The sequence below is a fragment of the Rhinopithecus bieti genome, unplaced genomic scaffold (genome assembly GCF_001698545.2).
Source record: "Rhinopithecus bieti isolate Rb0 unplaced genomic scaffold, ASM169854v2 scaffold_65, whole genome shotgun sequence".
In the NCBI taxonomy this organism is placed as follows: Eukaryota; Metazoa; Chordata; class Mammalia; order Primates; family Cercopithecidae; genus Rhinopithecus; species Rhinopithecus bieti.
In genome coordinates this window covers 2,500,173-2,523,874 of record NW_016803344.1, presented here as the reverse complement: position 1 = coordinate 2,523,874, position 23,702 = coordinate 2,500,173, and the positions used below count along the sequence as shown (strand labels likewise).

General features: G+C 42.9%; 2 protein-coding genes across 2 annotated transcripts in view; one reads left to right on the top strand and one right to left on the bottom strand.

Annotated features, from left to right (window-relative positions):
* The window catches only part of CRLS1 (cardiolipin synthase 1), a 34,405-nt gene extending 17,703 nt beyond the window's left edge, over positions 1 to 16,702 (top strand). Inside the window, exons 4-7 of the mRNA XM_017877731.1 lie at positions 7,780 to 7,865; positions 8,491 to 8,559; positions 10,902 to 10,993; positions 13,716 to 16,702. Of these exons, the coding sequence (XP_017733220.1) occupies positions 7,780 to 7,865; positions 8,491 to 8,559; positions 10,902 to 10,993; positions 13,716 to 13,800 (332 nt within the window). The 3' untranslated portion in view covers positions 13,801 to 16,702. The remainder of the gene's footprint in view (positions 1 to 7,779; positions 7,866 to 8,490; positions 8,560 to 10,901; positions 10,994 to 13,715) is intronic.
* Positions 16,703 to 17,198: 496 nt separating this feature from the next.
* Positions 17,199 to 23,702, bottom strand: part of LRRN4 (leucine rich repeat neuronal 4) — a 13,782-nt gene continuing 7,278 nt past the window's right edge. The window contains exons 4-5 of the mRNA XM_017877540.1: positions 21,529 to 21,666; positions 17,199 to 18,883 (exon numbers count right to left, since the gene is read on the bottom strand). Coding sequence (XP_017733029.1) covers positions 17,665 to 18,883; positions 21,529 to 21,666 — 1,357 coding nt within the window. The 3' untranslated portion in view covers positions 17,199 to 17,664. The remainder of the gene's footprint in view (positions 18,884 to 21,528; positions 21,667 to 23,702) is intronic.

Sequence of the window (23,702 nt, the reverse complement as noted above, 5' to 3'; positions counted from 1 at the left end):
ATTTCACTTTATTGCACTTTGCAAAGTGACATTTTTTACAAATTCAGAGTTTGGCAACCGTATGTCCACAAATCTATCAGCACCATTTTTCTAACATATGTGCCCATTTTGCCTCTCTGTCACTTTTTTTTTTTTTTTTTTTTTTTTCCTGAGACAGGGTCTTGCTCTGTCACCCAGGCTGGAATGCAGTGGTATAATTATGCCTCACTGCAGCCTTGACCTCTTGGGCTCAAGGGATCCTCTTGTCTCAGTTTCTTGAGTAGCTGAGACTACAGATGTGCGCCACCACACACCCAGCTAATTTTTAAATTTTTTATAGAGATCGGGTTTCCCTATGTTGCCCAAGCTGCTCTCGAACTCCTGGGCTTAAGTGATCCTCCCACCTCAGCCTTTCAAAATGCTGGGATTACAGGCATGACCCACAGCACCTGGTCTCTGTCACATTATAATAATTCTGCCAATATTCCAGACTTTGTCATTATTAAATCTATTATGGTGATCTGTGATCAGTGATCCCTGATGTTACTGTCTAATTGCTTTGGGATGCAGTGAACCCGTGAGAGTCATCCATGAGGGTTGGAATCAACTTATTCCAAAATCCTGTTAATCAAGAGTGAAATTAATCAATTAATGTTGTGTATGTTCTGACTGTTCCACCAATCTGTGGGTCCCCTATCTCTCTCCCTCTCCTCAGGCCTCCCTATTCTCTGAGACACAATAATATTGAGATTAGATCAATTAATAACCCTACAATGTGAAAAGAAGAAGTTATATGTCTCTCACTTTAAATCAAAAGCTAGAAATTATTAAGCTTAGTGAGGAGGGCATTTCAAAAACTGAGAGAGGCTGAAAGCTAGGCCTCTTGTGCCAAATAGCTAGCCAAGTTGTGAATGCATAGGAAAAGTTCTTGAAGGAAATTAAAATTGTTACTCCAGTGAACACATAAATGTTAAGTAAGCAAAACAGCCTTATTGCTTATGGAAAGAAAGTCTGAATGGTCTGAATAGAAGATCAAGTCAGCCAAAACATGCCCTTAAGCCAAAGCCTAATCTATAATAGATTAAGGCCCTAACTCTGTTTAATTCTGTGAAGGCACAGAGAGGTGAAGAAGTTGCAGCAGAAAAGTTGGAAGCTAGCTGACCTTGGTTTGTGCAGTTTAAGGAAAAAAGCCATCTCCATAACATGGAAGTGCAAGGTGAAGCAGCAAGCACTAGTGGGGAAGCTGCAGCAAGTTATCCAGAAAATCTGGCTAATGATGAGGGTGGATACAATAAACAACAGATTGTCAGTGGAGACAAAACACCCTTCTTTTGGAAGAAGATGCCATCTAAAGCTTTCATAGCTAGAGAGAGGTCAGTGCATGGGCTTCAAAGAACAGGCTGATTCTTTTGCTAGAGGCCATGAAGCCAGTGAGTTTAAGTTGAAGCCAGTGCTCATTATCATTCTGAATATGGTAGGGCCCTTAAGCATTATGCTAAATCTACTCTGCCTGTGCTCTAGAAATGGAATAGCAAAGCATGAATGACAGCACGTCTGTTTACAACATGATGTACTGAATATTTTAAGCCTACAGTTGAGACCTACTGCTCAGAAAAAAAGATTCAGTTTAAAATGTTACTACTCATTGACAACACACCTGATCACCCAAGAGCTCTGATGGAGATAAACAAGAAAATTAACGTTGTTTTCATACCTACTGACACATCCATTCTTCAGTCCTTTGTTATTTTGACTTTCAAGTCTTATTATTTAAGAAATACATTCCCCAAGGCTATAGGTGCCATAGATAGTGATTCCTCTGATGGATCTGGGCAAAGTAAATTGAAAACCTTCTAGAAAGGATTCACCATTCTAGATGCCATTAAGAATATTGATGATTCATGGGAGGAAGTCAAAATATCACCATTAACTGGATTTTTGGAAGAAGTTGATTCCAACCCATATGGATGATTTGAGGGGTTCAAGACTAGTGGAGGAAGTCACTGCAGATGTGGTAGAAATAGCAAGATAGCTAGAATTAGAAGTGGAGCCTGAGGATGAGTGAATTGCTGCAATCTCATGATAAAAATTTCCTGAGTTGCTTCTTAAACAAAGAGGTTTTTAGAGATGAAATATACTCCTGGTGAAGATGTTGTGAACACTGTTGACATGACAACAAAGGATTTAAAATATTACACAGACTTAGTGGATAAGGCCGCTGCAGGACTTGGGAGAATTAACTTCAACTTTTTTTTTTTTGAGACAGAGTGTTACTGTGTCGCCCAGGCTGGAGTGCAGTGGCATGATCTCGGCTCACTGCAAGCTCCGCCTCCCAGGTTCATGCCATTCTCCTGCCTCAGCCTCCCGAGTACCTGGGACTACAGGCGCCCACCACCATGTCCAGCTAATTTTTTTGTATTTTTAGTAGAGACGGGATTTCACCATGTTAGCCAGGATGGTCTTGATCTCCTGACCTCATGATCTACCCTCCTTGGCCTCCCAAAGTGCTGGGATTATAGGCGTGAGCCACTGCGCCCGGCCTTAACTTCAATTTTGAAGGAGGTTCTGTGGGTAAAATGCTATCAAATAGCATTGCATGGAACAGAGAAATCTTTTGTGAAAGGCAGAGTCAATTTATGTGGCAAACTTGATTGTTGTCTTATTTTAAGAAATTGCCACAGCCAGCCCAGCCTTCAGCAACCACCACTCTGATCAGTCAGCCGCTGTCAACGTTGAGATAAGACCCTCTACTAGCAAAAAGTTTATGACTCGTTAAAGGCTCAGATGATCATTAGCATGATTTAGCAGTAAAGTATTTTTAAATTAAGGTGTGTGTGCTTGTGTGTGTGTGTGTGTGTGTATTTAGACAGTGCTACTACCATACACAAAATGGATTGTAGTGTAGACATAACTTTCATGTGCACTGGGAAACTGAAAAATTCGTGCGACTCACTTTACTGTAGTATTAGCTTTGTTGCGGTGGTCTGGAACAGAGCCTTCAATATCTCTGAGGTATACTTGTATTTATTTATTTATTTATTTATTTTTAAAAAAACCTCTGTATTGGGTCTCTTTCCTTCAGATTCTATTTTTTGTTTGTTTTGGCCTCTCTTTTATGGTGGAGACTTTATTGAAATGTGTGGTGATCTTTGGCTGCTAACTTATATTTGAATGAGGCATGAAAAGTTCATTGGGAGCTCAGCAGGCACTGGGGTGCAGGGCCTGAATTCTCAGTATCTTTAAGCTTATTCTGTAGATCCTAGCTCTCCATCTGCTGCTTGGGAATTATAAAGGCCTTCCCACCAGGGTTTTGGGAGCTAAGCTGTGGGAGGAGGCTGGGGTCTCATTATTCAGTATGTAGACCCTACTGCACTCCAGTGCCCCTTGGTTCAGAGAGTAACGTGGAGTGGGGGTTGGTAACTTTTCCTGCAAAGGACCAGATAATAAATATTTCCTGCTTTGTGGGTAATGTGATCTTTGTCACAACCACTCAGCTTTGCTATTGTAGCGTGAAAGCAGCCATAGAAAATATATAGATGAGTGAATGTGAATGTATTCCAATAAAGTTTCACTTATGGACACTGGAAATTGATTTTATTTTTTTTATTTTATTTATTTATTTTTGAGACGGAGCCTCGCTCTGTCGCCTAGGCTGGTGTGTAGTGGCACTATCTCGGCTCGCTGCAACCCCCACCTCCCAGGTTCAAGTGATTCTCCTGCTTCATTCTCGTGAGTACCTGGGATTACAGCCACCACCACTATGCCCGGCTAATTGTTTGTATTTTTAGTAGAGGCGGGGTTTTACCATGTTGACCAGGCTGGTCTCGAACTCCTGACCTCAGGTGATTCACCTGCCTCGGCCTCCCAAAGTGCTGGGATTACAGGCATGGGCCACCATGCCTGTTTTTTTGTTTTTGTTTTTTGTTTGTTTTTTAGACAGGGTCTCACTCCGTCACTTAGGCTGGGATGCAGTGGCACAAGTCTTGGCTCACTACAACCTCTGCCTCCCAGTCACTTTCAAGAAGTGATTCTCATGCTTCAACCTCCTGAGTAGCTGGGATTACAGGCATGCACCACGAGGCCCAGCTAATTTTTGTGTTTTTAGTAGAGATGGGATTTTGCCATGTTGGCCAGGCTGGTCTTAAACTCTTGGCCTCAAGTGATCCGCCTGTCTCAGCCTCCCAGAGTGCTAGGATTATAGGCATGAGCCACCCCGCCCAGCCTGGAAATTGAATTTCATAGCATTTTCATGTGTCTTGAAATACTGGTCTTCTGACTTTTTTTCCCCCAACCATTAAAAAATGTAAAAATCACTCTTAGCCACAGGGAGCCCACAGCCCTAGCAGTAAGGTGTTAGGGAAGGCTTGGGGCAGGGATCTGACTGCTCTTTATATGGACTTCTTGAGTTTCTCTTGTGGAGTTGCTTCTTGTGAGAATTCCTTTCTGAAGAACTTAGGTTTCAGCTCTTCCCACCTTATTACTAATAAGCTTGGTTAAAACTTTGAAATCTGTCTCCTCTACTCATTCTCTTTGTGTTTTTATATCTTTCATTTCTTTACTGTCATTTTAGGAGAGTTTTGGAAAGTAGAATGACGCATATATGCAGTCTTGCATGTTCCTACTTTTATGCTGCATTTTTTAAAAGTCACGTCTACCTTCATTTTAATACCTTTGTTTCTCTAAGAGTAAGACATATCTTCTGCAGGATTGGAGGTCAAGAAACTTTTTGCTTTCCTTTTTTGCAAGAATAATAAATCATTCTGCTATTCTTTTTGGTCTTTTTTGGGAGGGGGAGAAGGATGAAAACAAATTCTTTGGCTTATATGTTGATTAGAGAGTGGAAGGCAAATCCAAGTTAATTTCTACTTAGATTTATGTCCACTGAACTTAGGTCTGTGTGTATTTGTTCTGCCACATTTTTGTATTATTATATTGTTTCTGGTTTACCATATGTTAAATTATTATTTCTGGCTTAAGTCAATTTCTAGAATATTCTGTTAAATTTACAGTTTTCAGTGTAAAAACCTATGGTGTAGATGTTAACCATTTTTAATATGTAAACGATTTTATGAAATCTTTCCCTTTAATGCTAATAAAACTTGACCATGATGTCTGGCTTTGTGGGCTGTGTGATCTCTGTCACAGCTGCTCAGCTCTGCTGTTGTAGTGTGAAAGCAGCCACAGAAAATATTTGAATTAGTGAGTATAGAATGTGTTCTAATAACATTTTACTTACAGACACTGGAAATATCGTTGCAGATATTACCCATGTTTCAGAGTTAGCAAGTAGGGAGAAAAAACCTGGAGAAATCCTTGACACATTTTACACTGTCCTACCCATCACTTTCTTACTCTAGTAGGCAAAATGAAAGCTGTTTTAACTGTAGAAGAGAAGAGGAGGCCAAGAGGGAAAGCCAGGAAATAGGATAAAATTTTTTAACTACAGTAGGAGCCCATGTCTTTCAGTTGGCTGAGGCCTTCGAGACCATCTGGTGCAGAAATGTTCTAGCCTTGCTGTGCATAAGAGTCACCCAGAGGAGAGCTTTCACCTGGAAGAGAGCTTTCATCTGGGCTTTTACTGAACTCTCTCAAGGTGACTTTTGGATGGGCAGTCAGTTTGGGGAACTCTTGTTTGTTTGTTTTTTTTTTAATAGCTCTTTCCCCTACCAGATGGTTACAGATGGTAAACTGAGTCCAGAGATGCTAATTGTTAGGTCACACTGTTGGGTTGGAACCTAATGCGCTGCACCAAGCATAGTCTGAATTCCATAGGCCTACATTCCTGGTTGAATGCAATCTTGCATGTTCTTCCACGCATACATAGATTTTAATTTGCATGGATTTGCTGCTTTTTGTTTTGTTTTTTTTTTTTTTGAGACGGAGTTTCGCTCTTGTTGCCCAGGCTGGAGTGCAGTGGGACGATCTTGGCTCACTGCAACCTCCACCTCCTGGGTTCAAGTGATTCTCCTGCCTCAGACTCCTGAGTAGCTGGGATTACAGGCATGCGCCACCACGCCTGACTAATTTTGTATTTTTAGTAGAGATGGGGTTTCTCCATGTTGGTCAGGTTGGTCTCGAGCTCCTGACCTCAGGTGATCTGCCTGCCTCGGCCTCCCAAAGTGCTGGGATTACAGGCGTGAGCCACTGCACAGGTTTGCTGCATTTTAAAAGTATGAGTGTTGTTAGATTTTGCCAGCTAATGATTGCTACAGAAAAGTTTGTTTTACAAGTACAAAAATGTTCCTAAAAATTATGAGTTACTGTTTTCATGCTTGGCTCATATAGCCATATCTTGTTTGCTCCAAATGCTATGACTTGAGTGGATAAGCACTTTTTCTTTGGAATAGTGTTATCCGTCAAGGACTCGGCCAAGGATCAACACTTACATCATAGCTATAACCAGCAGAGATTTAAATTTTAAATCTGTAATTAATTAGAGATTTTCTTCAAATTGCAGAGCCAGTTGAATGTCAAAACTGGAGAGGACCATAAGTACAGCCTCCAGTAATTCATAAAAGATTTGTTTGAAAGTATTACGGAAGGGATATTCATGATCCTTTTATTTTATCTTTATTTATTTGAAATAGCTTGAATAGTGTTTGAACCGAGTGAACTCAGGGTTTTTTCCCCCCTTTTTAAAAATAATAATTTTTTTCTTATAAAAGATATATTCACAGTTAAAAACTTTCTGTGGTGCAGAAGGATATAAAGTGAAGCAAGTTCTTTGCCATCTCATTCCCATTCAATAAGGAAATAGGGGTTCCTTAGGTATTTATTTGAAAATATCCTTCTATTGGCTATGGCTCTGGGACCATAGTGTAAAATCTGAGGAATGATGACAGAACTATTGACAAGTTGAATTCATTGAATGGGCAAGGAGAAAAACAGCAATCCCTGGGAAGAAACTGGCTGGATAAGTATAAAATATTTCAGGCTGGGCACGGTGGCTCATGCATGTAATCCTTGCATTTTGGGAGGCTGAGGCGGGCAGATCGCTTGAACTCAGGAGTTTTAGACCAGCTGGGATAACATGGTGAAATCCCTTCTCTACCAAAAAAAAAAAAAAAAAATTAGGCATGGTGGCATGTACCTGTGCTCCCAGCTACTTGGGAGGGTGAGGTGAGAGGATTGCCTTGAGCCCAGGAGGTCAAGGCTGCAGTGAGTCGTTACCGTGCCACTGCACTCCAGCCTAGGCAACAAAGCAAGGCCCTGTCAAAAAGAAACAAAACAAAAACAAAAACAAAAAAAATTCTGTTTCTCTACTAGTTGCACATAACAGCAAATTTTACTCTTCAGAGAATAGTCTAAAATGCAGAACAAGCAATCAAAGCTCCTGAGATTCCAGAAGAGTTTGAGGCCTCCCACATCCTTCGCCACCCCTTTATCATCTCTTTCCATGTAATTCTGAGTATGGTGATCTTTTTTTCAAATGTACAGAGCTAAGAAGTAGCAGAGGAGGAGAGAGTGCTGAGTAGAGCTGATGCTGACAACTTCAGACCAATAGCTTAAAAACATGCAAGAAAAAAGCATAATCAGATGAGAATATCGGCATACTGAAACGCAGATACAGACTTCAAAGCTATAGTCTGTACTTCACTTTGTTTTGAGGGCGGGTTAAAGAAGAATATAAAAATCAGTAGTTTGCTATAGGGAACCCTAAACCATCAATAGGTGTTCATTATAAAACTATTTGTGAAAACAGCAGTTTGTGGTAAGGCTGAATGACATGTTATTATATTCATAATATATGTTAGTAATTTTCAGAATCCCAGTTAAAATTATTTTATGTTTGATTTTCAGTTCCGCTTACTTATATGATCATTTCGAGAGATGTAATGTTGATTGCTGCTGTTTTTTATGTCAGATACCGAACTCTTCCAACACCAGTGAGTTTGTTTCCAAAAAGTATTCTTTTAGCATTGTATATGATTTAAGGAAAAAACAAAAAGACATTTTTTAAAGTTAACCTCTTTTCAATTGATGGCACGTGAAACCCAGACCAGCCAGCCCATATCCCTAGAAGCAGATTCTTTAAAGGTGTTTCACATAGGTCTGAGACATACTGTCTAACCTCTACCACGGATAGTCTAGAATTGGTTTTAAAAATCACAGTTGTATGAACATGGAACGATTTGTTTGCATATTTAATCATGAGCTCTATAAATATTTGAGCACAGACGCGTGGCAATTAACCTCTTTTGGCTCCCAGTCTACTGAAAATAGAGCAGTATTTTGTTCATTTTATTTTTTAATTCAAAAAAGAAAATAGTGAATAAGGGAATTTTGAGTTTAATAAAATTTTATAAAGCAACTTTATAGGTATTGTGTTTGAATTTTACAGCAATTGAGAAATCTATAAATTTTTTAAAACTCAGTTTTCAGTATATATTGAATGTATGATTTATAAAATTATGTTATTACCTGACTATAATAACAAAATGTCTATTTTAAATTAAAATGTCTATTTTAAACAATAAATTAATTACTTTATCTTTTTTGGTCCTCTGCCAGCGAACACTTGCCAAGTATTTCAATCCTTGCTATGCCACAGCTAGGTTAAAACCAACATTCATCAGCAAGGTAAGAGAATGCAATGTTCTTTTAAGTTATCCCTTTGTAAATTTTTATTATATGGAATATAAACCTCAGTCAAGAACAGCTGAAAATGAGACAAATTTAAATGCATAGAGCATAGAGGCTAGAGAGCGGCGTCAGGCAGGCAGCTTTAACCCAGTTATTTTGTCCTCCATGTTTTTTGGATCATCCTTTACATGTTGTGCCTTGAGTTGGTGGTCTGAGAGTTTAAGCTCTGAATGAGGTAATTGGGCCACTGTTCAGGGAAAGGGAATTGAAATGTAATTGTTCCTTTTTTTTTTTTTTTTTTTTTTTTGAAACAAGGTCTTACTTTGTTGCCCAGGCTGGTATGGAACGCCTGGCTTCAAGCAGTCCTCCTGCCTTGGGCTCCCAAATTATTGGGATTACAGGAGTGAGCCACCAAGCTTGGCTGTAATTGCTTCTTGATTGAGTTTCACAGATTATGAAGAGTCCCTTGTGGTTTCACTCCCCTCCTCCCTGTGGTGAAAACACCAAATGGCCTTTCATTTTCAGGATTGACAGTTAAGTGGAAAGGCATAGGAAAGTAGGAAAAAGTTTTGTTCACTGATAAACAACTGCTACTCTTAGTTGTCCATTCTGTTTTCCTGAGCATTCAGGGCAGTAAGTATATGCCAGTCTGCACACAAAGAGGATACTGTTAATGCCTCTCAAACCATATTTGTTTTTCTAGTAGTTTTGATAAGTTTTCTCAGTTCATTCTTTTGTCCCATCTTTAATGTCAAGGATTTAACAGGTTAAGAATGCCCATCCTTTTTGAGAGAGAAGGGTGGTAGCTTTTATACAGAACTCCCTGGGGTGGACTTTCACCTACATGCATAGGGTTTGGGTTTTGTTGTTGTTGTTTTTTGTTTGTTTGGCTTCAAGTGACTTGTATTTATATTGTATGGCAATTTGAGTGTAGCACTACATGGAAAGTGGCTTAAAGAGGTACAGGGACAAGTGCCTTAAACCCTTATACGAAGTCCTTCAGATAAAATTTATTTTTTATTTTATTTTATTTTATTTTTAAGATGGAGTTTTTGCTCTTGTTGCGCAGGCTGGAGTGCAGTGATGCGATCTCGGCTCACTGCAGTCTCCACCTCCCGGGTTCAAGCAATTCTCCTGCCTCAGTCTCCCAAGTAGCTGTGATTACAGGCATGCACCACCACGCCCAGCTAATTTTTTTGTATTCTTTAGTAGAGATGGGGTTTCACCATGTTGGTCAGGCTGGTCTCAAACTCCTAACCTCAGGTGATCCACCCACCTTGGCCTCCCAAAGTGCTGGGATTACAGGCGTGAGCCACTGTGCCCAGCTATTATTTATTTTTTAAAATGAAGTGTCATTTGGCTGGAGAACGGGTGATAGAACAGAGGTGCTTTTCTGCTTCACTCCCTTTTTCATACTTTACAGACTCTTCCATGGAATGCTTCTCATGATGATAGAGGGAGTGTCCAGTGTGTTTCTTGTTCTATTTTCTTTTCTCCCCAGTGCTGTCTTTTAGTGTAAGGAAGCCTACTCATTTCCTCCTTTAGAGAGGTTCTTTTATGGAGATGAGTGTTTTTTCTTTGAAATAGGGTCTTGCTCTGTCCGCCCAGCCTTGAGCGCAGTGGTGCAAGCATAGCTCACTGCAGCCTTGACTTCCCAGGCTCAAAATATCCTCCCACATCAGCCTCCCAAGTAGCTGAGAGTACAGGTGCACGCCACCATGCTTGACTGGTTTTTAACTAGCTGGTCTTGAACTCCTGGGCTCAAGTAGTCCTTCTGCCTCAGCCTCCAAAAGTGTTGGGATTGCAGGCATGAACCACTGCATCTGTCCTGAGATGAGTGCATTTTAATTTTCTAACCTCACAAGGTTTGACAGGTAGGCAAGAAAGGAACATCAGATAAGGCCCTAGGAAATCTAGGTTCCAGCTTTGGCCTGCTGTGACTGCAGGCAAGTCACCTAACTCCTTACTCTTTTACCCATGAGGAGGTAGCCTAGTTATTTTCATATTCTGTTTTAATGGGCAGTTGGAAAAAAGGCAAATAATTTTGTAACATTTTTGAGTTGCTGTGGGAATTCAAGGTAGTGGTATTTTCTGACAGTTGTCATTACTCTCACTCTTAAGGGCAGCTGTGCAGACAGATGGGTCAGTTAGTGAGGTTGACCCTTTTGTGTGTGCTCACCTGTAAATGCAAGCTTCTTGGGCAGGGGTAGTGTAGATGAACTGCAAGCATGCTGAGGGTATGTCATGTTATAGTGTGATGGGCTGTGCTTTTGTCTTGAACACTTGAAATAGGATCCAGTTAGCACTATTCACTTAGAACTTTTTCTTTTTTTATTTAGGTAAATACAGCAGTCCAGTTAATCTTGGTGGCAGCTTCTTTGGCAGCTCCAGTTTTCAACTATGCTGACAGCATTTATCTTCAGATACTGTGGTAAGCTAAATTTAGAATCACTGTCTTAGAATGTCAACAGAATGACTTATTGTGATAGCCCTCGAATGACCTTGTTCTTACAGCATTTATTGAGCACTGACTGGATAAAGCTGTGGCTATATTTTGTGATTGATACCATTGTTAAGACACTTCCTGCCAAGTATGAGATGTAGAAGTTAGCTTTCACACAAATTAAAAGGGTAAAAGGCAGTGATAATGTGTTAGGGTTTGGGAGGAAGAGATAACTTCATAGGAATAAGAGGGGCAGTTTCAGGGAGGAGGTGGTGTTTGATGCATGAAGTATAGGTGGATTGCATGTAGGAAGAGACTGAGAGGAGTCCAAAGACAGGGCCTAAGCCAAGAGACAGAGTGTTGGAGAGAGGGTAGGGAAGCTGAGTCCAGCCTGTTGAAAGGGTTATTGTAGGAGGGAAAACTGGAGAAAGGAGTTTGAATTTTATTATACTAATTGCTTATTTATCATCTTAAAAGTGTGTCAAATTCATGCTTTCAGAGTTCAAAATATGTCACATTGATACTGGAGTATTATATTTTGGCACAATTTTAACTAGAATTAAAATTATCTTGCTTGGTACAGTCCGGACCAGAAAGTGGTGGCTAATCACAGTCAGTTAACCAGGCAAGCTTTTAAAAAATGACAACTACTCTAAACTTTGTATTTTAAAATATTTAAGTGTACATTTATTCCAATTCATCTTATACCTTCTGATATAGGATGAAGACTTTTTGAGTATAGGTCCATCAGTGGGAGTTTTTTCTTTCTTGGATAAACTACATCCATAATACAACCTCTCTGATTTTCATTTTTTACTTCTTTAAGGTGACGCAAGAACTTAAAACATTTACAAAGCAGTCTAAGAACTGTTTAGATTTTTTCCCTAGTCTTTTCACAATCATCTTGCCTATTTATTTTGACAGTACTTTTTTTCCCTAGGAACCCATGAAAACAGAGACAGTATTTTTTTTTTAAATCAAGTCACCTTTATTGAGTCTTTTGTAAAGCATCCAATGTAGTTTTCAGAAATAGCAATTTAAAAAAAAAATTTTTTTTTTTTTTTTGGAGACAGGGTCTTGCTCTGTCACCCAGGCTGTAGTGCAGTAGCATGATCATAGCTCACAGTAACCTTGAATTCCTGGCCTCAAGCGATCCTCCCACTTCAGCCTCCTGAGTAACTGGGATTACAGGCATGTGCCACCACACCTGGCTATTTTGTTTTTTTTTAATTTAATTAATTTTTTTTTTTTCTTTTTTTTTGAGACGGGTTCTCGCTCTGTTGCCCAGGCTGGAGTGCAATGGCCTGATCTCAGCTCACTGCAACCTCTACCTCACGGGTTCAAGTCATTCTCCTGCCTCAACTTCCTGAGTAGCTGGGATTACAGGCACCCACCACCATACCTGGCCAATTTTTATATAGTAGAGGTGGGATTTCACCATGTTGGTCAGGCCAGTCTCGGACTCCTGGCCTCAATTGATCCACCTGCCTCGGCCTCAAAGTGCTAGGATTACAGGTGTGAGCCACTGCGCCCAGCCATTAATTTTTTATATTATTATTTTTTGTAGAAACAAGGTCTCACTATGTTGCCCAAGCTGGTCTCAAACTCTTAGCTTTGAGCAATCCTCCTGCCTCAGCCTCCCAAAGTGATAGGATTATAGTCATGAGCCTCTGCGTCCAGCTAGAAATAGCAATTTTTCTAACACATATATTTCATTGGTTTATGAATTTAGTATATCAAAGTGGCATGAACAGATTCAAGATCCAACAAAAGGGAATCTTGATTCTGCCTCACCTAATAAAAGCAGAAGTGTGTGGGTACACTAAAAAGTAATCTCCTAGCTGTGGGCATTCAGCATGCCACGGGTGTCAGTTGATGTCATTTCAAGGAGAATTCGGTTAAGGGTAATTTGGTAAAGAAAGCTGAAATTTATTTAAATTTACTCAGATAACTTTAGAATTCTCAAAAGCTACAGGAAATAGAGTCTGGTACCCTGAGCAGCATGGAGCAGTAGAAAGAGCATGTGGGCTTTAGAGTTGAAACCAAGTCAGGCTCAAACATAGTTCTTTGATAAGCCCTGAGCAGGTTCCCCGGGTCTTCCATTTCCCCCTTCTGGAGGATGAGTTTGTTGTAAGAATAAAATGAGAATGTAAGACACCTGGAGGATGCCTGAGTAAAAAATGACAGTTGCTAGTAGTGTTTATTTGTAGGGCTCATTACCTAGAATAATTTTGTTTGACGTTACTAATTAAAATGAAGTCTTAAAGAAAAGCAGTGTATTTAGACTCTTTTACACCACAGAGCCCTTTTTACTTTTTTTTTTTTTAGATGGAGTCTCGCTCTGTCACCCAGGCTGGAGTGCAGTGGCACATCTTGGCTGACTGCAGGCTCCGCCTCCCGGTTCACGCCATTCTCCTGCCTCAGCCTCCCGTGTAGCTGAGACTAAAGGCGCCCGCCACCATGCCCGGCTAATTTTTTGTATTTTTTTAGTAGAGATAGGGTTTCACCATGTTAGCCAGGATGGTCTCTATCTCCTGACCTCGTGATCCGCTCGCCTTGGCCTCGCAAAGTCCTGGGATTACAGGCGTGAACCACTACACCCAGCCTTTTTGCTTTTTAAATAGATCTTTTGCCTGTATTTATTATGATTCCTATTGCTACTGTTTTTTAGACTTGACAACTAAATTTTATTTCTTTTCTTCCATAAAAGGTGTTTTACAGCTTTCACCACAGCTGCATCAGCTTACAGTTACTATCATTATGGTCGGAAGACTGTTCAGGTGATAAAAGACTGATGAAAGCCATCTATCACCATTAGTAAGGAAGCAGTATACATCAATGGGAGCAGGGCCCGTGGAAATCTACAGGAGTTTCCCTATTTTGGTGTTCAGCTTGAAAAAGGACTTGTCAGAACCAACCATGTCATCAAAATTTAAGTAATGTGCATTGAAAATAAGGTTGATCATGGGAATATGCAGAATTTCCAATGTATTTTAAAATACAAATAAAACTGTAATTTAGAATTTTTAATCTTAGGTTTCTTGATTAATTTATAAGAGATCAATTATTGTCAGTCTTTTTTGTATGTTTTCTACAAACATAGTCCAGAGCATGGGCAGTGTTGACACCTCTCTTTTAAGTGAAATTTGGATTGCTCACAAAGCACTAGGAAATGTCGTGGGGTTCAAATATATATCCTACACAACTGGGCAATACATTTTTGTTTGATTTTTAGGTCTGTGTATACATTAACAGTTCATGTAGTTAATACCTGATCATTTGGGATAATGAAAGTGAAGTTAGTTGTAGATGAAGTAAAGTTATAAAAGAGATTTAAAATGCAGTAAGTTTTTAAGATAATAAACAGAATAGAAGGTATGAAGTTCATTTTCGGTAGTCTTCCAACCTCTCAGGTGCCTAATAATTTATGTATGAGGATAACAGGTAACAAAGATAGTTGAGATACGAGAACGTGTCTATTAGTCTTTGCGTCTAAAAGGCAGTGAGTTACATTCCTGCCTTCCACTGTTTCTGACATAGCAATGTTTGTTTGATATTGGAACCTGGATTCATATATTATGTAAATAATATCAAGCTGTATATTTTCAAAGGCTTTTAAACTTTGGAGACTCTTCTTTTGTTAAGAAGTTAAAGGAATAAAAGAGCTGGAAAAAAAATTGTACCTTCAACTCAGGTTGTTCCATATAACATACTTATTCTCCGCTGTTACGTAAGTTTTCCAATTCACAAAGTCCATTCATGTACATCACTTACACTTAAATTGTAAAAATAATTAGTCTGACCATCTGATTTTAAAAGAGTCTTGCTACAAATACATCATATTTAGGAGAATGTGGGATATGGGGAACGGGAGAAGACAGTCCAGGGGTAACTGGTTGTTGCTGCTTAACAGTAGAGGCCTATTGCTGCCCATTGTCCCTGGTTTTAATGCAAGCCTATTACGGAATACTGCAGTGAGATTATCCATTCTCAGCCTATTGAGCTGCATTAAATTAGAATGGGAGGCTGTAAGTAAAACTCATGCCTCTTGGCCAGGCATTCTGCACCAGCGTGTCCCTCTGTGGCTTGCTGGTCCTGGCATCTTTGTTCTCAGACCGGTGGCTGAGCTGCGCTTGGCTTGGAGCATACTGAAGCCTGCAGCCAGGGACAACACCATTGAATCAGATGGAGGGGGTTGAAAAGGCAGAGAAGGGGGCATGTGGCTGGCTATTCTTGCTCTCTGGAGAACAGCTTCATTGTTAGTAGTAGTAAGGCTGAAGGTGGACTTCCCACTGCTGAACCACCCAAGAGGCACAGAGTGAGTCTCTGCATTAGTAATGGGTGAGCCACATAAGAATAATGTTTAAAAAAGGGAGGACTTGAAGTAGCTATGGGAAAATTTAGAACTTTGCACCTTGTTATGCTTATTTATGGTTTAATGTTGATGCCATTTGGAATGACTTAGGGCTTGGACCCATAATCTTTTTATTATTAAGGTCTCAAGCTGGCTCTCGTTAATAAACTTTTTCCACTTCAACCCTTAGAAGAATGATCCAGGTCTCCTCAGGCTTTTGGATACTGAATTGTTATAAAACACATCAATTCTGCCAGTTTATAAAATATTGGAATTGTATTTAGACATGTCTGAGTACATACTTGTTTATAGACTCAAAACATGATGAAAATTCATTTCAGTGTCTTCACAGAATAGGCTTAACCTTGACAGTAAGCTTAAAAATAAAGCATTAGTGTCATTTAAGTACATGTCTGGGGATTTTATACTAATTAGATTTTATACTAAATGCTTTTGCAATGCATTTTAGTTGGGGCCTCATTCCTGAGCCCAAGTGACCATTTCACCTCAGCTTCCCAAGTAGCTGGGATTATAGGTGCACACCAACCGTGCTTTGCAGTTTTGTGTGTGTGTGTGTGTGTGTGTGTGTGTGTGTGTGTTTTTTTTTTTACAAGCACACACATCATAGCTTTGCAGTTTTTAACCAGGAGCTGGTGGAGATCTTTGAAATCATTTAGTCCAATTCTCTTAGTTACATTTATGATGAAACTGGGGATCTACCTTAAAATTTTGGGAAGCTCTTTCAAAACTTCAAACACCTAGAAATATATAGTGCAATTCAGTTTTAGTTTCTGCAGCATGGTTTGGAAACAAAAGATACATGGGATTTAAACTTGATTTGTTTTCTTCTTACAGTAGAAGTAAATGCTCTTGTGGGTTGAATTGCATCTTCCAAGGAAGATATGTTCACGTTCAAACCCCCAGTACTGTACATGTGACCTTATTTGGAAATAGGGTCTTTTTAGATGCAATCAAGTTAGAATTAGGTCATACTGGATTACAGTGGGCCTTAACGCAATAACCAGGTTTTTTTTGTAAAAAAAAAAAAAAAAAAGGAAATGTGAACAGAGAGACAGAGAATGCCGTGAGATGATGGAGGGATAGATTGGAATGATGTCTGCAAGCTAAGGAATACTGAGGATTGCTGCCAACCATCCAAAGCTGGGAGAGGAGATGGAACAACTCCCTTGGAGCCTGCAAGAAGAACCAACCCCACTGATGCTTTGATTTGGGATTTCTGACCTGAACTGTAGGAAAATAAATTTATGTTCTTTTAAGCCAGTTTTACTAACTTGTTACAGCACCTGCAGGAAATTAATAAATGCTAATGTTGAAAATTAAAATCTAGAAATATGGCTCTAATTATAATTTCATAGAATCATTTTTTCCCCGAGTTTCCCCTGAGTTTGTATAAAAGTGAAAAGTAGAGGACAGAGTAGATGCCTCCCACATGAAGACACAGATTTTAAGGCATTGTTTGATGCAATTAGGGCAGAGAAACACTTGGGCTTCTAGCTAGAGTCTTGGGTTCTCTTTAGCTCATTTCTTCCCTCTAATTAAGAAAAAAGATTTTTAAAGTTTATTATGCTTCCTAAAAAATGAATTGATAATTCATTTGTCCACTTAGTCTTAGGTGAAATACAGTAAAGACGAACTTAAAAGGACAGCTTTTCCCTGCGTTTGACAAATGTTCCCAGAAAACTGGTTTTAACTGTAAAGTTGGAAGTATATTTTCCTTGTCATGTCCTGAGATGGAACTAATAAACCCAGAAGCCCTTACGAAGCAACCATTAATTAGCTCTCCCCCTAACCCCGGTTCTCAGGAATTGGAACTGGAAATCCACTGGAACTGATTTCTTGAATAACAGAGCTCATCATGCCTTAGAGCTTGACCATGAAGGAGCTTCCACTGGAAAGACCTGAGGATGTGATTTCTAACGATCAAAGAGGCTGGGTTATGCAATTTCCCTGTTTCATCCCTTCCTACTTCCATACACTATTCTACTGGATAGAAGGGCACTGACTGCTGAAAACCCCAAAGGAAACACCACACAAGAAGGCCTGGTGGCAGTGGGGAGCGATCTGGCATTGACCATCAGGTTTCTGGGAACAGAGAGTAAAGTAGAAGGAAGGGAGGGCAGTTGTGCCTTGGACTGAGACACTCAGTGTGGCAAGTTCCATGTGTGCCCAAGGCATTCTGGCTTCACGGGAATTAGAAACCCTAGGAGCAGATGGGGTCATTTTTGACCTGTACCTTTCTGCGCTCAGATCCAGTTCGGTTAGAGGTGTTTGCCCAGAAGCTGGGCTAACTGACGGTCTGGAGCTCCAGCGGGTAATCAAAGGCCGGGTTTTTGCAGGCCACAAGGTGCGTGTCGCAGCGCTGCAGGCGTAGTGTCTGGCCCCGCCTGCAGAGACACGCAGACAGCACCAAGGTGCTGGCGAACAGCAGGCCGCTGGCTGCGCACAGCCCAGAGAGCAGGAGCGCGAAGCTGGGCTTGGTGGTGAAGGCGGCGCACGGGCTCCTCCAGCCCGAGGACCGCGGCTGGCTCAGACCTGCCCTGTTGGCCGCCAGCACGCACACGCGGTAGGTGGTGCCCGGCGACAGCCCGTACAGAGGGTGCTGCCGGGCCGTGCTGTAGATGACGCCCACCACCGACTGGTTCCCCGCCCAGCCCTCAGCAGAGTAGCGGATCTGGTACCCGTGCACTACCGAGTTGGGGGCACACCAGTGGACCAGCGCCGACGTGTCTGTGGTCTCCGTCACCCCCTGCAGCCTGGGCGGGTCTGGGATGGTGTCTTCCCCGCTGAGGCCGGGGCAACGGCACCGCGACCGCCTCTGCAGCTCAGCGCACGGGGTCTGTAGGTGCTTGCAGGGATGGTAATCACAGGGGACGTCCTGGTGAGGCATTCCCACCTCCTCTTTCCTCCCCTCCTCCTCCTCACTGTAGTCGTCCAGCAGCAAGACTGGAATCCCGCCCTCAGAAGGACTCGGGTTGGGGGCTTGGGGTGTGGTGTGTGTCCTCTGGCTGGGCTGAGGCGAGCTTATGCGGTTCCACGAGGTAGGGAAGGGGCCCAGGAGCTTGCTCACCAGTGGGGTGGAGGCAGCTGAGATACTAGGCTCAACGACAAGCCCGGGGGCATGTTCTTCTCTGTGCTGGGACGCGGTGGTGCTGGCAGCCCTGGGGAAAACGCTGGAGTTGCTGTGACCTGCTACAGAGTTGGTCGTGGAAGAGGCAGTCCCCTCCTGTGCATCGCTGTGCGGCCATGCAGCTATCGTGCGGGAGCCCACGGTAGGGGCCTTGGAGACACTCTGCTGGTCTCCCTCAGGCTGGGTGGCAGGGGTTGCACTGGGCGCCACGGTGGGACCCTGGGCGTAGGTGGAGTGGTTGAAGCCGGGTGGGTGTGAAGCTCGGAGAGTAGTGCTTTGGTGGGACTGGCACACTCCAGGCAGCTGGGAGAGTGACAGGGAGGCTGAGAAGGGGCCGCTGGATCCCGCAGCTGGTGCGCACACAGTGTCTGCTGCCCTGGAGGGGAGACCAACCAGTTAGAAGACGTCTGGCTTCAGGGACACTTCTGGGCAGAGCTTTGAATCCTCACTGCCAATGTCACCCCTGCCAAGCCCATCAAGGCATCTCTGCCAGGCACCCCAGGGCACACACGCCACACACATCACCTAATTGATTCTGGGGAAACCTTTGGAGGAAGCTCCTGTCCTCACTCCCATTGGGCAGAGAAGCAAACAGAAGTTTAGAAGGAGGAACTAATTGGCCAAGACACCATAGCTAGCAATGGCAGAGCTTCCCCCGGGGCAAGCACTGTGAGAAGGAGCCCAGATTCTCTGAGTGTCGTTTGCCATTTTGTTCTCACCCGTCTGCTTCCTGGCAAGAGAGCACTAGTAATAAAAACCATAGTCGGCCGGGCGCAGTGCCTCACACCTGTAATCCCAGCACTTTGGGAGGCCGAGGCAGGCGGATCACGAGGTCAGGAGACCGAGACTATCCTGACTAACACGGTGAAACCCCATCTCTACTAAAAATACAAAAAATTAGCCAAGGGTGGTGGTGGGCACCTGTAGTCCCAGCTACTCTGGAGGCTGAGGCAGGAGAATGGCGTGAACCCGGGAGGCAGAGCTTGCAGTGAGCCAAGATCACACCACTGCACTCCAGCCTGGGTGACAGAGTGAGACTCCGTCTAAAACAACAACAACAACAACAACAACAACAACAACAACAACAACAAAAAACATATTCGGGCCGGTGTGGTGGCTCAAGCTTCTAATCTCAGCACTTTGAGAGGCTGAGGCGGGCGGATCACAAGGTCAGGAGATCGAGACCATCCTGGCTAACAAGGTGAAACCCCGTCTCTACTAAAACTACAAAAATTAGCCGGGCATGGTGGCAGGTGTCTGTAGTCCCAGCTACTCCGGAGGCTGAGGCAGGAGAATTGCTTGAACCTGGGAGGTGGAGATTGCAGTGAGCAGAGATTGTGCCACTGTACTCCAGCCTGGGCAACAGAGGGAGACTGTCTCAAAAAAAAGAAAAAAGTACTCATACTAGCTACCATTTCTGAGTGCTTCCCACATGCTAGGGGCTATTCTTCACACTCTACTGTGTCAACTAATTTAGTCTGCACTACTTATGCAGTAGACTCTATTACCCCATTTTACAGATGAGAAGGTAGAGGCCGAAGTAACTCAGAGAGATGAAATAACTCAGCTCAAATCAACAGTAGTAAGTAGGCCAGGTACAGTGGCTCATGCCTAGAGTCCCAGCACTTTGGGAGGCCCAGGTAGGAGGATCACTTGAGGCCAGGAGTTGGAGACCAGCCTGGTCAACATAGTGAGACCTCATCTCTACCAAAACAAACAAAACAAAACAAACAAACAAAAACTTAGCCAGGTATGGTGGTGCATGGCTGTGGTCCCAGCTACTTGGGAGGGTGAGGCAGGAGGATTGCTTGAGCCCAGGAGTCTGAGGCTGCAATGAGCCGTGATCATGCCACTGCACTCCAGCTTGGGTTACAGTGCAAGACCTTGTCTCTAAAAAAAAATAATAAAATAGTAGTAAGTAGGATGAAGCTGGACTCTCTGGCTTCAGAGCCTGTACTCTCAGCTTCATCATTAATACCGTGATGAGATCCTCGACTGCAAAGGGCCTAGGTGCTTTTCTTTGGAGGGAATGTGGGGTTGGGGGGCAGACTGAGCCCCACTTCACAGCTGAGCTTAGGTGGGAGATGAGAAAAGAATATTGGCTGGGCGTGGTGGTTCATGCCTGTAATCCCAACTCTTTGGAAGGCCCAGATGGGAGGATCCCTTGAGTCCGGGAGTTTGAGACCAGCCTGGGTAACATGATGAGACTCCATCTCTACAAAAAGATTTTAAAAAATTCGCCTGGTGTGGTGGCTTGCACCTGGGGTCCCAGCTACTCTAGAAGCTGAGGTAGGATGGTCGCTGAGCCCAGGAGGTTGAGGCTGTAATGAGTGAGACATGATCACACCACTGCACTCCATCCTGGACAAAAGAGCAAGACCCTGTCTCCAAATAAACAGAAAGAATCCTGCAGAATGGTGGTGATGGAGGGTTGCCTCCCAAGGTGTAGTGTTTATCTGGTGGAACTGGTTTTGAAAGTGCTCAGGACTGGGGGTGTTCCCAGCCCCCCAGCTCCCACTGTCTCCTGGTGGCCAGCCTAAATGTGGCTCCCCACTGCAAAAACAGCTCTTCTAGCCAAGAGCCTTCATAGGAATTTCCCAGGAGAGCTCTGTAAGCCCATGGGCCTAGGACTGGATAACCCAGGAGCAGGAGGCCAGGTTCCATCTTGCGGATTCAGTAGAACCCAGTGGTTAAACCAGACCACATTTCCCAGCCTCCCTTGCAGGTAGGTGTGGCTCCTGGCCAATGAATGTGAGTGGAAGTGAGGAGTATCACCTCCCAGCCTGGCTCACTAAAAACCTCCCATATCTGCTCCTCCATGTTCTTTGCCCCTTCTGGCTGGCTGGAATGGAGGTAGCTTCCATCACCTGGATCCCTGAGTGTGACTACATGGGGAAGGCTGCCCAGCCCAACATGGCCAAAGTGCCAAGCACAGTCATGTGAGCAAGATGTAAGCTGGAGAACTTCAGCTCCTGAAGGCTGAGCCTCACCCCTCAGCCATCTGCTTTGTAAATGTGTTACCTGCTTAGGACAGTTCTCTTTGCATCCATGAGGAGCCAAGACAAGTCACAGCTACAAGTGAGGGGGTTGCCAAAGAGGTTGATCGATAGGACCTGGGAGGAATCCAGGGTCCAAGGAGGGAAGGAACTCAAGTTGCAGCTGAAATACACACCAAAAAATTAATTAAGTCAGGTTTTTACAATTGGATCAAAGATATTCCCAAAAAGGCATGGTGTCAGAACAATGCCCATGGTATCAGAAGCATTCTGATAGGGGTTGGAGAATACTGCTTTGGGCAAAACTCTTAATGACCTCGAACTTCATTTTTTGTCCTCTGTTGTAAAACAGAGATACCAACCTAACAGGAAATACTATACTTCATATCAACTGGGGACAATATTCCCATGACGATGGTTGTATCAAAAAGAGTGTGTGTTGGCTGGGCATGGTGGCTCACACCTGTAATCCCAGCACTTTGGGAGGCCGAGGCAGGTGGATTATTTGAGGTTAGGAGTTTGAGAGCAGCCTGGCCAACATGGTGAAACTCTGTACTACACATACAAAAATTAGTCGGGCAGTAGTGGTGGACCTGTAATCCCAGCTACTCGGGAGGCTGAGGCAGGAAAATCACTTGAGCCTGGGAGGCAGAGGTTGTGGTGAGCCAAGATCATACCACTACCCTCTAGGATAGGCAGGAGAGTGAGACCCTCTCAAAAAATAAAACAAAACAAACAAACAGAAACAAAAAAGAGTGCATGATGATAAAAGTGTTTGTAAATGCAAATCTCTACATACAAGCAGATATTATTATTATGGACCAGTGTTACTGCACTATGGCTGGTGACACTCAACGCCAGTCCTTTGGAAGATGCCTCATTTAAGTGCATCAGTGAACTCTTGACACGTAGAGAATAACCCCCAAACTTAGTAACTTAAAACAATAAATATTTATTATTTGGCATGATTCTGTGGGTTAGCTCAGTGGTTCTTGTGGTCTGGATTAGCTCAGCTGGGGCCAGATGATCTGGGATGGCCTCATGTGTAAGGCTCAACCGGGTGTCCTGGGACTGCTCTCCATGTGTCTGTCATCACCCAGGAGGCTGGCCTGGGCTTATCCACACGGTAGTGGCGGGATCCCCAACAGCAGGAGAGGGCGGGTCTCAGTGCTCAATTGCTTTCTAGCTTCTTACATCACATTTGCTAATGTCCCACTGGCCCAAGCAAATCACAAGGCCAAGCCTAGGTTCAAGAGATGGAGCAATAGACTCCTTGAAATATGGGGCCTGGTGCGATGGCTCATGACTGTAATCCTAGCCCTTTGGGATGCCAAGGTGGGAGGATCACTCGAGGCCAGGAGTTTCAGATTAGCCTGGACAATATAGCAAGATCCTGACTCCACAAAAAAAAAAACTAACAATTAGCCAGGCATGGTGGAGTACACCTGTGGTCCCAGCCACTTGGGAGGCTGAGATGGGAGGATCGTTTGAGCCCATGAATTGGATGTTACAGTGAACCATGATTGTGCCACTGTACTCCAACCTGGGGAGCAGAACTAGGCCTTGACTCTAAACAATTTAAATTAAAAAAAAATATATATATAGGAGGAGCTGCAATCATGTTGCAAAGAGTTGTGCCTACAGGGATGGGGGAATTACTGAGGCCATTTTTGCATAGAGTCTACCACACCTAGCAATGGCAGATCTGCTCCTGCCTCCCTTCTCTTTCTTACCCAGAGTCTCACAGAGTGTTTGGCCTTGACTTTGTCAACTCCCTGAGTCTCCTGGACCTCCCAGATTTTGACTCCTTTACATGTACTCAGTAATAATTCATCATGGGCAATGGGAGCTGCATTTTGCCTTCAAGTCTCTTGTGACCAAAGGCTGGCTTTCCTCAATCTGTCTGGGAACCTGCCTTCTACTACTCTGGGGAAGATGCTGTTGTTCTGGGAAAGGAAGGACATGTCACCCAGATCTGCTCTATCACTTTTGGCCAGTGGGAAAGTGACAGTCACCTCTGGAACACCAGATTTATGTATGTGCCATTTACATTAAAACTTAAGCCATACCTGCATATACAAGTATATATATGTATATATGCGTGTATGCTTATTTTTTGCAGATTTTACACAGCTAGAATGGAAATCTTAGAATCAGAGTTCAATCAGTATTTTTTTTTTTTTTTTTTTTTTTTTTTTT